Source organism: Wolffia australiana, chromosome 15 (genome assembly GCF_029677425.1).
Source record: "Wolffia australiana isolate 7733 chromosome 15, ASM2967742v1".
Taxonomy (NCBI): Eukaryota; Viridiplantae; Streptophyta; class Magnoliopsida; order Alismatales; family Araceae; genus Wolffia; species Wolffia australiana.
Window position 1 is genome coordinate 4,669,758 of NC_135849.1, and position 14,373 is coordinate 4,684,130.

At 41.3% G+C, this 14,373-nt stretch overlaps 1 protein-coding gene across 1 annotated transcript; it reads right to left on the reverse strand.

Moving 5' to 3' along the window:
* Positions 1-1,352: 1,352 nt before the first annotated feature.
* CJD1 (Chloroplast J-like domain 1) lies at positions 1,353-10,427 on the reverse strand. Its single transcript, XM_078587596.1, has 10 exons — positions 10,137-10,427; positions 9,648-9,750; positions 9,455-9,559; positions 9,290-9,367; positions 8,124-8,179; positions 7,607-7,664; positions 2,585-2,710; positions 2,373-2,468; positions 1,768-1,839; positions 1,353-1,570 (listed from the first exon to the last, which is right to left on the reverse strand). Exons 1-10 carry the CDS (start codon positions 10,256-10,258, stop codon positions 1,508-1,510), a joined length of 879 nt encoding a protein of 292 aa, XP_078443722.1. The 5' UTR covers positions 10,259-10,427; the 3' UTR covers positions 1,353-1,507.
* Positions 10,428-14,373: the final 3,946 nt, after the last annotated feature.

A 14,373-nucleotide genomic window follows, 5' to 3' on the forward strand; every position in this document is an offset into this window, starting at 1 on the left:
CTTAAATTTTAAGTGTAGCTTTGTCTACTCCCCTCTTTCAATCCATGTCGACAATTTCTTTGGGTAGACATGGAAGATGAACTAATTACTTTGGGACTTGCCCCAACATTTTTTGGCCTAGATGGATTCAACAAGCTTTTGAAGTCAAACTTTCTTGCATTTCTTAGATTGAATTTGTGAGTTTCATGTTGCCTTATCGATGTCCTTTTTTGTTGCCAAGATACCAAGCATGGGGTAATGAACATGTTATAGGTGTGGGTTGTTTTAGCAATAACATTATTTTCTTTCCAAGGGTGTACTTAAAATCCCTTATCGATGTCCTTTTTTGTTGCCAAGATACCAAGCATGGGGTAATGAACATGTTATAGGTGTGGGTTGTTTTAGCAATAACAATATTTTATTTCCAAGGGTGTACTTAAAATCCCTAAAAATTAGATTGGTGGATCTAGAGTGGTAGAATCGACAATCAACATCAATATGCTTAAATTTCTGATTCCCTATATCTTGTTCTTCCCTTTTAAATATAAGATACATGATAATGAAGGGAAGAATGTGATGATATCTGGACATTCCTACCACCCTCCCCAGGTCACCAAACTCTTTAGGAGAATATTTAGGTTAGTTGAGGACCACCCTGACACCAACAAGTATACTAATTATTTTTGAATTACTCTCAACTCCTTCAAAACCTCCCACTCTGAAAAAAAACAACCTCACATCTGATTTATACAAACTTGTTCTTGTGGACCAGTTCCTTGAATGTTGAAATGAAATTTAATAAATATCACAACATAAGTCTAAACACCAATGACAGATTTCATGCCCATGCAATAACACTTTTTTTAGGCTTATCGGCCATTTTCAAATAATGACACTTTCAATATTACATGGGCCTTTCTTCAAAATTACAGGGCTAACAGTTATCAAGTATATTTTAACTTCAGTGCCATGATTGAGACCTAGTTTTCACTCCCATTAATCCTTTCTGTTCTGACAATCTTTTTGACTACCTGAACACACCATTTTTTTCTCAAACCACAATAACTTTTTCTGACACACATTTGGAAACACCCATGACAAAATGGTGCTTAGACTAAAAATCTGATATCTGCTACAGTTACAATGTCCGGGCCAACATCAGATACCGGGATCTGTTTCCACTTTCTTGGATATTGGATACCGGACGATATTGGATATTGAAACAAGCTCTACTAGCCTGAAATTTATTCTTTTCAAACCAGACCAACAATCTTGTCCCATCATTTAAACTATTAACGCTACTTTGCTCCCATACAAATAAAAAGGTTAAAGGACCTAAATCAGAGTTCAGATTCTTCATCATAAAAAGATCATGGCAAAATTTGGCTTCCATTGAAGTAATTTCTAGGAAAGTTCCAAGCCAGATACATGCAGAGAGACAAAAACGCAGATTGACAATTCTTCAACTGCTCAAGTGCATGCCAAAGCACAATAAAGAGAAAAATAGCCTAATCTGACACATAAGTGTTCACCTATAAAATGAGGCCATGATGTACAACATGATAGCTGAGGAGGCTGTGATTATAAGTTCCTGTCAATGGAGAAACGAAAAGCATTAAGATATAGTACAACAAGTTCCAAATCACACTTAAAGACCAAAATCAGCCCCATTGGTTTGTGCGTCTGATTTTAAGTCCCTGAATTCTAAATGGATCAGCATTTCTATCCAATGATTGACCGTATAAATCTAAACAACTTCGAATAGAGATCAGAGATGGGTTTGAGTACCTGGTTGTTGAAGAGGAAGAGGGGTATGTACTGCCCCAGATACTCAATGAGGTTTAGGAGTCCAGTATAACCCTGCAGTTACAAGAAATTAATAGCAGTACATAGGTTTCCCCAAGTAATTACCACAGCATATAAACCCAGAGTTAAATAATATGAGACGGATAGCCTAGAAAAATCTAACTATTATGAGAATTCAAAGTGGAAGCAAAAAAAATATTTTCAAGTTAATAGACAGTTAGAAACAAAATATTACAATATGGAATGGATAAGTCTAGAAAACTTGACAACTGCGAGAGAGTTAAAGAACACGCAGAAAAGTTTTACTAGATATAAGTAATTAAACTAAATAATAGAACACAGACCGAACTCCAATAATCACGAGAGATTAAAATAGCAGAATAAAAATATTTTCGAAGTGATTGATGCAATTAGAAAACCAAATATATCATAATATGAAACGATAGCACCAGAAAACCTTCAACAATTAAGAGGTTCAAGGGGCACCAGAAAATATTTGCCCCGTGGCAGACATAATTAGAAATCCAAGTATTTCTTTAAGTATTTACTTTTTTGACAAAAAAATTATAATATTGTTAGAAACTCACAAGTGATGCAAGAGCAATGCAGCTGAAGACCAGTGCCAGAGAACGGAGAAGACGCTTTCCCATGCGCAGACCACGGCCTTCATCTTCACCTTCCTCCTATTTCACAGAAGCACCAAATAGTTTTACATCCAGGTGATTATTTGAAGAGCACATGAAGATATAAAAAGCAATTTCAGACTGCATGTAAGGCTAAAGGTAGAGAAAATACTCACATTCAAGGTAACAGGCGCATCTGGCTCAGAAGATTTAAGCTTCTCAAACATCCTGTACACATAGGCAAAGCCCAGAAATTGCAGAGGCTTGTACTCGGCAGCGCGCTTTATAAAAATCCATAGGAACTGCATTTATAAAAATCCTAATGATGAAAATATTCCCGAGTTGAAGCTCAGTAAGAAGGTGATAAACTAAATCTTCGATAAAGAGGTTCTGGTTTTCTTTTTTTTAAAAGAAAAAGAGGTACTGATTTTCTTTTTTTTGAAGATAAAAGAGGTACAGATTTTCAATCAAAAGAATGCCAACACTATCGATAGAGGGAGGAACAATTTTAAAGATGGGCCACTGAAGATCTGATTCTCCAACAAAATTAAACATTGATGTACATAATAAAATCAAATGATTCATTTTGAATGCTGAAATATGAAAAACAACAGTACAGGATAAGACAAAATGAATGTCTGTAGCACGCTTCATAATCTCAGGCATGTCAACGAGACAAGACGGGACGTTTGTATCATCCCAGTTCATCCCACATGGGTTCGTCCCATTTTGAGATCATCCGGTCCTATGCCCTATCCTGGGATGATATGACGTGGGGTCCAGTCATCTTATTGTCCTGCATGGCATCCCAGGGACGAGTATGAAGGGAACAGCAGAGGGGCAGGAAGTGGGGGAAGATTCTAGGCGCGAAAGCTACGATAAAAAAGGCAAGAAACCCATACACGAGACAAACATTGAGATAGATGATCGTGTGACAGTGGATGAGGTGATAATCGAATGCCGGAGTGAAGAAGACAGGGATTCCGACTCTCGGATTCAAAAAGTAGCAGATGGATTGGGATACTGGCGGGAGCAGAGCAAGGAAGGGGTTGATCCGGAACTTCCATGAAATGCATAGCATGGAATGTGCGAGGGCTCCGAGACGAGCGGAGAAGAGATATAGTGGGGAGATACCTACGTGAATGGGGAGCAAATGTGGTGTGCTTGCAGGAGACCATGTTGGAAAAGTGTGAGACGCAGGATTGGAGGATTGCAGGTGGAGATTTCCTCACTGTATACTTACCTGTGAACGCGGTAGGAAGATCCGAAGGACTGATGGTGGCCTGGAATGAGACAATGATTTCTAAAGAAGACAGTTGGACAGGGCTTTTCACGGCAGCAGTACAATTGAAGAGGAGAAGGGATAGTTTTCAGATGGTGGTCATATCAGTCTATGGGCCGGTGAACCCGGTTCTTAGGGTATCCCTCTGGGGAGAGCTGGCAGAGGTGGTGTCAAAATATCAAGGATTACCACTACTGTTTGGGGGTGATTTTAATGTGACGTTGGAGACGGAGGACAGGCCTAACGTGACCCTGGATCTGAAGAATTCTGGGCCCTTATCGCAGATGCATCACTAAAGGAAATGGGGCCGGGGGATTGCACATACACATGGAGGAGCTCGGCGGCTGGATCGATTTCTATGCTCGGTGGAGCTCCTTGAAAATTTCCTGCTAGCAAATGTGAGATCGCTTCCTCGACTGTTGTCAAACCACACTCCGATAATTTGGCATTCGCAAGAGAGATCCTCGCGATCCACATATTTTAAAATGGACAGGTCTTGGATTCTAGAGGAGGGCTTCAAGGAGGAGATAACAAGATGGTGGACTGAAGTTCTATAGCAGGGGTCTGCCACAATAAAACTGTCCAACAAAATTGGAGCCCTACACAACCATCTCTTGGAACTGAGAAAACATATAAGAGAGAGGTGAAATAGAAGGCGAGTCAAAGCTCTTGCCAAAATCAGGGTCTTGGATGACCTAGAAGATGTTAGAGTTTTAACACAAGCGGAAAATCAAGAGAGCGCCATAAGCATAGAGAAATAATAGCCGAAGAGGATAAGAAAGTGGAGATGGATTGGAGACAGAGGTCGAGACAACTGTGGCTGAAGGAGGGAGATGCCAACACAAGATTCTTTCATCTCGTAGCAAATGGGAGGAGACGAACAAATCAGATATTAAGGGTGCAAGCAGGAAACCAAGAGTACGTCGGTGCCCGAGCTGTTGGCAGAGCACTGACAGATCACTTTAGGAGCTTCTCAAGACGAGGGGCTAGACACCAATGGAGGTGGAGCGGAAGAGGAGCAACTAGACTAAATGCGACACAACAGAGAGACCTGGTGTGTCCTTTCTCAGAAATCAGAAGTCCTAGCTGCAATTAAGGGACTAAATGGGGAAGGAGCCCCGGGGCCTGATGGCCTCCCAGTCTTCTTTTATAATGTCTTTTGGGAGACAATCAAGGCAGAGGTAATGGCTACTGTGGAAGAATTTCGACAAGGAAACTTTGGGTTGGAAAAAATCAACCGTGCTTATTTGGTTCTCCTCCCAAAATGTCAAGGAGCTACTAGAGTGGGAGATTTTCGACCTATAGCGCTATCCAATTCCATATATCTTATCATAGCCAAGGTCTTGGCCAATCGGCTCAGGGAAGTGATTGGCGACTTGGTAGGTCCTTTTCAATCTGCCTTTATTCCTGGGAGACAACTAATTGATGGTGCAGTCGTTGCATCAGAAATCTTAACCGCATGGAAATGATTAAAAGTTAGAGGGTTCATGTGGAAAGTGGATTTTGCAAAGGCATACGACTGTCTTGACTGGGAATTCTTATGGGCCTCTCTAAGGCGTCGTGGTTTTCCAGCCGAATGGGTAGGGTGGATGAAAAGATTTATTACATCCCACTCTTTCGCGGTGGTGGTGAATGGACGCCCCGAAGGAGGTTGGATTCGAGCGCAACGAGTGGTTAGACAAGGATGCCCTCTAGCCCTGCTACTTTCTGTCTTGGCCGTGGATGCCCTTTCCATAAGCACAGTGGAGGCTTGCTCCAATGGCCTGCTAAACGGTTTTCGGACCCCAAGTTTCCCGGCAGGTATTCCTCTTCTACAATATGCGGACGATACCACCTTTTTCATAGAGGGTGCTGAGGAGGCTAAAAACCTATCCATCCTACTTGACCTTTTCGCAGACTGTTCGGGACTACACATCAGCACCCTCTATGAAAAACCGTGCCAAATCAGCCTTTTCGGGTTCGGATTATCGCAAGAGGAGGAAGCTCTCTGTTCTAGAGCATTGGGGACACCTAGTGGTACACTGCCCATGAAATATCTGGGTCTCCCATTGACAGGGGGTCGTATCAAATCTATAGACTGGCATCCAGTAGTGGAGAAGATAGAACGGAAGTTGGAGGGATGGCAATGCAGAGTGTTATCGAGGGGGGGACGATTGGTGCTTCTACGCCACGTGCTGTCTGCGATACCTATTTTCTACCTCTCAGTGTTGAAACTAGCAGTGGGGACCAAGAAGCGTCTAGAAAGTATGATGAGAAGATTTCTATGGAAAAGTTCAGGATCGGAGCAAGGGAGGGGGATATCCCTCATATCGTCGGATATAGTGTGCAGACCAGTTCGCTTGGGGGGACTAAGAGTTCTTAAATTGCAAGATCTCAACCTAGCATTACTGGCCAAGTGGGTGTACAGACTTATGGGACAGGATACATCGATGGCTACACTAGTTTTGAAAGACATGTGCGGCTCAAGTTTGAATTGGGAAGTTCGTGGATATCAAGTCCGAGATGCCTCTGCATTCTGGCAAGGGTTGCGGTATGTGTTTCCTCAAGCGGTGATTTCTTCGAAGCCAAGCTAGGAGATGGCACGTCATTCCAGTCTTTGGCTAGACGCATGGCTCCCCCTGGGCACATTGAAGACAAAATTCCCACGCTTGTATGCTCTTGCAAGGACCCCCCCATGCCACAATGAGCGAGTATTGGGATGGCACATGGACCCCATGCCTAGGCGACACCTTATCCGACCAAAGACTGGAAGACTATACAAGGTTGCAGCAAACACTAATCCACCTACACCCGCGAGGAGGGACACAAGATGGGTGGAAGTGGATAGGCGCATCCTTTTCTGTTTGAGATGCTTATGTGAAGCTTAGCCGCAGACAGGCAGGGGAGGAACCGAGGATCCTTTACGCGTGTCGCACCATATGGAGACAAAAGTTTCCCCTTTAGGTGAAAATATTCTGTTGGTTGCTCCTCCGACGAAGAATTGTGACGAAGGTTTTTCAGAGGAAATGGCTCCCAGAAGCTGCGGCATTTGTGTGCTATGTGTACAAATGGCGATGAGTATTGCGCTCACCTCTTTTTTGATTGTTCCTTTGCCCGAACAGTATGGACCTGTGAGCAACTCAAGGGGATAGATATCTCATCAGACGTGGTGTTTTGGGAGTCAATACAAAATGGAGCACCTAGGGGGCGAGCGGGACAGGTTTGGCCCTTCGCAGTGCTATGGGCATTGTGGCTGCACAGGAAAGAAGTCATCTTCAAGGAACGGGAAGCATCGACGGATGCGGTGATACAAGCAGCTGCGGGTTTTACTGTTGCATGGTGTAAAATCCCAAGGCCAAGGCCCGGGCTGGCCTTTTAGGCCCTTCATGTACTTATTGCTTATATTTTTATCTCACTGGGAAGGTCACCGACTTTGTGTGATCTCCCCTATCCTTATTTCAAAAAAAAAATGGCATCCCAAGGACAAAATTTCACCCCATCCAGTATCCTTGGGACAAAATTTTTCCCATCTGGCACCCAGGGTTGGGGTGGCATGGGACAGATGGAAATATCATCCTGTTCCATCGGAGAACCCTAATACATCGTCAAGTATGAAAAAGAGCGGGCCATACTGATAATCTCGAACTTGAATGACAACATCATTTGAGCACAGATCACAGAAAATCTGCTTTGTCAAAAAAAATCAACTGTAAAAGTTCTCGATAAATGGGATTACTCAAGTCGAATGTTGAAACCTAATCGTGGTCAGTAAAGAGTTATCTGAGCGCATAGTTTTGAAAACTATGCCTGAGCGCATAGTTTTGAAAAGAAACGATGCATGCTGATACCTACAGATTTGACCCCAGAAGGTACCGAGAAACACAACTCAGAAAATGTAAAAAGACGGAGTCCTGAAAAAGGTCTTTTAAGAGCTTACAAACACAGTAGATATAGCGAGGTTGATCTTCAAATCCTTTGAGCTGGATTTACTAAATCTGAGAAGAAGTTAACACTCTAAGTGAATATGACGGGATAAAATAGAGGCTCAATAAAAAATGTTGCTGAGGTAAAAACCACAGTAAAAATAAAACAACACATAAAAGAAAATTCAACAACTCTTTATCCTAGACACTGAGACAACTTACTTCCAGTTTCACACAACTAAGTACCCACAGTAACCCGCAATTTACTAAATTGACAATTCATGGAATCTTGCTCACCGGGGAACTAAAAATTGACAATTTTTTGCCCATCTCCGGCTAAACATCCCACTTAATGACGGAAGTCACACAGTCAAAACAATGTGAAGCTTCCCCATTATCATTGATAAGCTTTCTAGGAACTAAGAAAAATACAATAAACAAGGAGACCGAAATTTTAAAAAGAACCAAAAACGCCAACTTAATTCATACAAGTACAAATACAAGTCATTCTGACAATACGGGAGAAATTACCTGGGTCCCCATGGAACAATTGGTTGTTTGTCAGCGTATTTGATATCCTTCGAAACCTAAGAGGGAATCAACACTCAATGCCACTACTCGAGAAGAAAAAGAGCTGAAAACCCTATTATTTAAATGTTAATGAGCAGAACATTAATTCGACCCAAAGTCAACCATAAACCATACCTTAAATGAAATGAGAATCTTAACTCATTACCTATTCTATTTAATTGCATTACTTTTTTGAAAGCTTCTTTTCCGGGTAAGAATGATTTCATAGATTCATTGATGGCATATGAAGAAACGTAAATTTCTAATAAAAGATAAAATTCATCACAAGCACCATTGGGAAGAATTCGCTTTGAATAGTTTCGATTTATGATGCAAAGAAAACAGCATTATTAAAAGCTTTTGACAGCATTCGGTCCAACCCAAAAGCATAGCCTTCTAAGGAGTATGACGTAATGAAATTATTATCAACCATTGATGTTGGCCACATTTTTTATGTTTGCGGTTCACAAAAGAACATCCGGTGAAAAGCCCACATCATATTGAAATTTCTTATCATCTTTTTGCAGAAATTTGAAATTTCTTACCATTTTTTGAAGATGTTTAAAATTTCTTGACATCTCACAAAGATATAGAAGCAGAAATTTCTTCAAGTATAAGGAAATGCTAATATCCAGGGACATAGGAAAAATTTAACCAATATAGTAAGCGATCTATCATCAACTATTCTGTTCTCTCACTCAATGTGGGGCAATGATGCAACACACTTTTCCGAAACCCTTAGAGAGAGAAATAAATATACTTTCCCGAGAGAGAGATGATTCACATAGCTATCTGATTGTCCAGGAAATTTCTATAACTAGTTTAAAATTGATTTAGAAGAATAGCTTGTCTCGAACTATCAAGGCTCATTTTTATTTTTTTTGGAACAAAACAAGGCTCATATTTTCCAATTCTACAAAAAACTGAAAATTGAAATCGCTAGAAACAAGGTGAAATGAAGAATTCGAATAACAAGAATAAAGATTACTGATGGGAAATATAAACCCTATAGTTCACATGGCCGCCCAAGAATATGAATCGATATCTAGCTAAGAAGTATATATTTGAAGAAAAAATAAAACGTTTTCTAAGAAAATGAAAAAAATGACATGGACAAAGGGCCAAACCTGGAAAGAACCAAAAGCCAAACCTTTCTTCCGGTTGGTCAGCTGAGACATCATTATTTTATCATAAGCCCGCTCTAACTACAATGCAATCAAAATTTCTTTCAATAAAATCCAGACCACACATCAGAATGCATCTTCAATCAAAATTTACAGGCCATAACTTACTCTAGCTAAAGCCATCTCATCTCCTTTAATTTCCGCATCCTTCTTTCTCCTCTTATACGCAGCCTTCATCGCGTCAAAACCCTCAATTGGATTGACGCCAAGAACCTAGCACGCAAAATTTCCTCTTTAATTCAACCCCAAAAACATTGTCTTGAACCCCACAAAAAAAAGAAAAAAATACTACTAGAGACACCTCGTATGGGTTCTCATCATTTTCTGATCTCCAGCTCCCAGCGTTTCCAGCGGCTGATGAAGCTGAACAAACGATAACGCAATTCTTCGATGTCCTCGTCAACCTGCAGATGGCAATGCGATTGAGAAGTACGTTGAGATTTCTTGACATCAATAAAAATCAGTCAATACATGATATCACGTTATCCGAGCTCTGAAGAAGAATTAAGCGAAAAATCCGCGGAAAATAATCAAATTCTAGCTTTGATTGCCGGAGGTGGAAGAAGATGAATAAAACATGATACGCAGACACATAACCCTAGCAAACCAATTTTTTCTTGCTCTTTCGCAATCTTCATTCCACTTCACAATGCCACTAAGTCATCGAGGAAAGTTCAGAATAACAACAAAGCGAGAATTCCCCATACAAGAGTCAAATTCTATCATTCAGGAAAAGATAAGGATGGGCCTTAGACACAAAATCCAAGCAAAAAAAGCAATCTTTCCGTGCCTAGCGTGAAATCGACGCGTAAAAGAGACCAAGCCGCGGTGGCAGGGAGTGTTTGGTCTGAACGGAAGAACTTTGGAAGAACAGTAACCCGGAGATGCGACTGCTACGGCGATTCCGGCCATTTCTCCGCAAGAATTGCAGGTTTATTGCCTCCCCGACGGCGATTTCGAGAACGAAATGGAAGAAAAGATCGCTGCTTGGCGCTAGCAGAGCTCGCGAGGCGGCGAAGAAGGCAGCGCCGCCGCTATGGCCATGGGCAAGAGATGAGGCCAAGTTAGTACTAGTCTCACTGTCTTTCCCCCATACTTATGATTAAAAATATGTGTATAATTGCGTATGGCTAGGAAGAAAACATAGGAATATTATTCAAAATGAAAAGAAATAACTGAGAAGAACCAAAATTAGGAGTATAGTGTTTGTATGGATCACTCATGGAACTTGTATATCATCAATTACCGTGTACATATAGTTCCTTATCGGTAGGATGCTTAATGGATGTCTTAGGGTATGGTGAAATATAATACCCTAATCGGTTATCTGAGTTTTGAATAATATTCATCAGAGAACTCTTCTCTGATATTCCATTACCTTGGCCATTGATAGTGTTTGCCCGCCCCAGAGGGAATGTAATGGATTTTAGAGAGATAAAGAAACAGTTTTGGGGAGAGAAAATGACTGAAATGAAGAGATAGCGAGAGAAAATAACGAGAGGGTGTAGAAGAAGTTTGAGATAGAATTTGAAGGTGCAAATGAATGATAATCTTTGTGAAATTTCAAGAGGATGAACTAGGGATATGAATGAAGATATAGAGAGATAATGCAATGATCCTAGAGAGAGAAAGTAGGGGAAATTGGATGTTTAATTGAAACAATGATGGTTTTTAAGGGTCAATGGATGGATGATGATGTGAGAACGGAAACCTATGTTCCTAAAACCTCAATTCAATCCTGGTGAGACCTCAATACTTCCTATCAGGTCTGGATCCTTATATTTTTCCGGAATCAGTTGTTTTCAATGCAAACAAGAGATGAGATTGAATAAAAACTTCAACAAACTTACATTAAGCATGTTGAACAACTTGGATTCTGAAATATGCCTTGTCCTGTTGGCCAGCCACTTGCTAGAGCACATCCAGAATGAGGGGAAATGAAGGGACATAAGAGTATTTATAGATTGGAAGATCTAGAAAAATACCCCTTTGGGTATTTTCTATTTTATTTTCTGGCCATGTTTGCCTCTTTTTCTCCACGAGTTGAGAGTTTCCCCTTGTAATCTTCAACTTCTTTCTTTAGAAGGCTTTTGAGAGCCTAACGGACAGGTCGGGTAGTGGCCCGTCTTCCTCTGATTTCTCATTTGAAGGCCCAAAATACCATTTTTCATCTTTCAAGTCCCCTTTTGAGAATCACTAAACTCTATAAAATTCTTCAACTCTTGAAGAAGTGTATCTTCTCACTCCTGTGAATGTCTGCACATGTGGAATTATAGAATACTCATCAGTAATAAATTTCTTGACTTCAAACAAGTCAAGGAGTTAAGTAAAAAAAATAACCATAATGTGAAAGTTAGAATTTATAGCTTATGCATAAATATTTATTGAATGCAACTAATAACATGATAATATGTAAATTAATAATAATAATAAATCTAAAATGTATGGAAATATATGTTCATTTATCATGTTATGAGCACCCTCCAACTTGATTCATTGCATATTTAAAAGTAACTTGAAATAAATCGTAGAAACCCTATATTAATACTTACGAAAAATGCTTTATTAATTTCTAGATCAAGTTTTGTTGTTACTTTCTTTTTATTTTTAGAAATAGGTTAATTAAAAGCATTTAATTTCTTATAAAGTTCAATTTTAAGAAATTTAAAATGTTTTAATTAACATCATTTTGTGTCAAAAAGTAATGTTTCTCTTGCAAATTAAGAGAAGTGTTGTTTTAACATAAAATCATGATAACATGCACTAGAATTTGATATTTTCAACATTAAAAACCTAAAAATATGATGAAATTATACTTTTATTAGCTCTTCTTTGATGTTATCATCTGTCACAGAGTGTGCAGTTTCACTCCGTTACCTTCTAAGTGGCTGTATAGAATTGATGGCGCATACCATCTTGCCCCGTCGAAGGCGTCATCTAAGCCGCTGCCATCATTATCGACTGCCCGCTGGTTCGCGTCCACCCGACCGGCACGCCAAGGAGTCAAGGAAGACATCCGGATTCGAACAGCCCAAGTGAATTTACGCTCGCACTTATCGTGTTTTGATTTCTTTCACCCTCTTTGTCTAGTCGCATTTATGTTATTCTGGATCTCATGTAGTCGCCTTCATCGTGTTGTGTCTGTTATTTCGTCCATTTTTTATGTGCGCGTGTTTAATTTTCATTTTGTAATGAGGGAGGGGGGGGGCTTAGCCATGTGGACCCCTCCCCCCCTACTCTTATGCTTTATGTTTCTCTCCTTTTATTTTGTTGTAATGGGGGCCCATCATATAAACGCCTCCCCCTTAATGGACCTCCTAGGACCTATTTATTCCCCCCCTCACAAGGGACGAATGGCGCCCTAGGATAGGCATACTTGTATTTTTCAGCGTATTGCATGTTTGTGAAGAATGCAGGTCTCCCTCTCTAGACAAAAAGGAGAATGAGAAGCGAGAGAGAGGAGAAGCAGGTGGCTGGTAACCTTAGAAGGTACCTATGGAAGAGAGGCCCAAGGAGTTGCTCACGCCCCCTGATGAGCCATTAATCATGCTTGCAAATCGACATTTCTTAAGGTTTTATGAAGTCATTCAAAGAAATAAACATGCATTTTTATGTTAAATTCCATTTTCATGCAATTATTCAGTCATGACGTAAAATGTCATATTTTTAATGGGTTTTTGTATTGATAAACATATTATGAAATTTGTTGATTAAATAGAAATAAAATAAGCAAATAAAAAAATAATAACAGTAAAATATTAATAAAAATATACATATGATGGAGGACCATCCCGTTGAGCACACCCCGACTCGTCGTCAACCTCGTCGCGGAGCCCGAGCCGTCGTGAAGAATCCAAGCTTCCGCTACCAGGTTTAAGTTCTCATCCGCGTCATGCTGTTTTATTCATATTCGTGAGGTTTTTGCTGTCTTTTGGAGGACCTTCGCGGGTTTTACGGAGGTCCCTCATCACATCGCCGTTTTTAATTTCGCTGTTGTCTGAGTTGTGGGGACAGCCCCCTCCTGCATGTGTGCGCAGGTTCTGCTCCCATTTCCCATTAGTTTGTACGTCGTGTTTTTTTTGTTTACTCTTTTGAAAAGGGGAAAAGGCCACGTATGGTCCTTTTCCCCTTAAGTCATCCTTAGGGGAGGGGACAGGCCCACTAAGACCTCTTTCCTAATGAAGCCCACTAGGGCACCCCTTTTCTTTTCTCTTTCGCTGTAGAAGGGAAGGGGTGGGCTTCGTTTTGATTGGACCTGGCTTTTGGCAAAAAAAAGAACAAGAGATGAAAGTTTTCTTACATTCCTTGTAGGCTCAACGTTCCTCGATCCTCTAGGGTTTCCTACATCCTCCGGTAAACCCTTCTTCCGCTGCCCTTCTCTTCCCGCGGAAAGGCTTGGATTTGTGATCGTCTCAGCTACCAGGGAAAGCCCGACCGGAACGACGCCTGGTCGTTGCACCATCCTTCCCTTCTCTTTTCGGGAGGCACCGCCCTTTTTTTTCCGACCTGCACCGCTCCCGAAGTTACTCATCTCACCTTGTGATACGTGAACGACCGTCGCCGCTGGGGGGATAATTCGTGCTCCCAATCTTCTCACTGCGAGCGGACCGCTTACGAGGTTTGGGGTTAGCTGAGAACGGTCACAGGCGGGCACTCTGCCCGTGCCGAACTCGACTCGCCGGGCCGTCAGACCCCGTGGTGCCATCCCTTTGTTCGCCGGGCTTCAGTTGAGACTCCCTTCGTTATAACATCAGCGACTGATGCACCGGTGCACCGTGGTCTTACCGGCCAGTCCGCGGTAACCCCTTGTCACAACGGCTTCCAGGCCCCACCTAGGGTCCACATTTTTTCTTTCCCACCGACGGTGGACGTTTGGTTCGTTACACCATCATCACGAGTTGATTCCAAGCCAGGAAGGTCGACTGATATCTCACCTGAACTGGCTCTTGGCGGGACCTTATGGACGGGATATTATTGCTAGTGCGAACGCACCACCATACAGACCCCGGCACCCCATGAAAGATCTT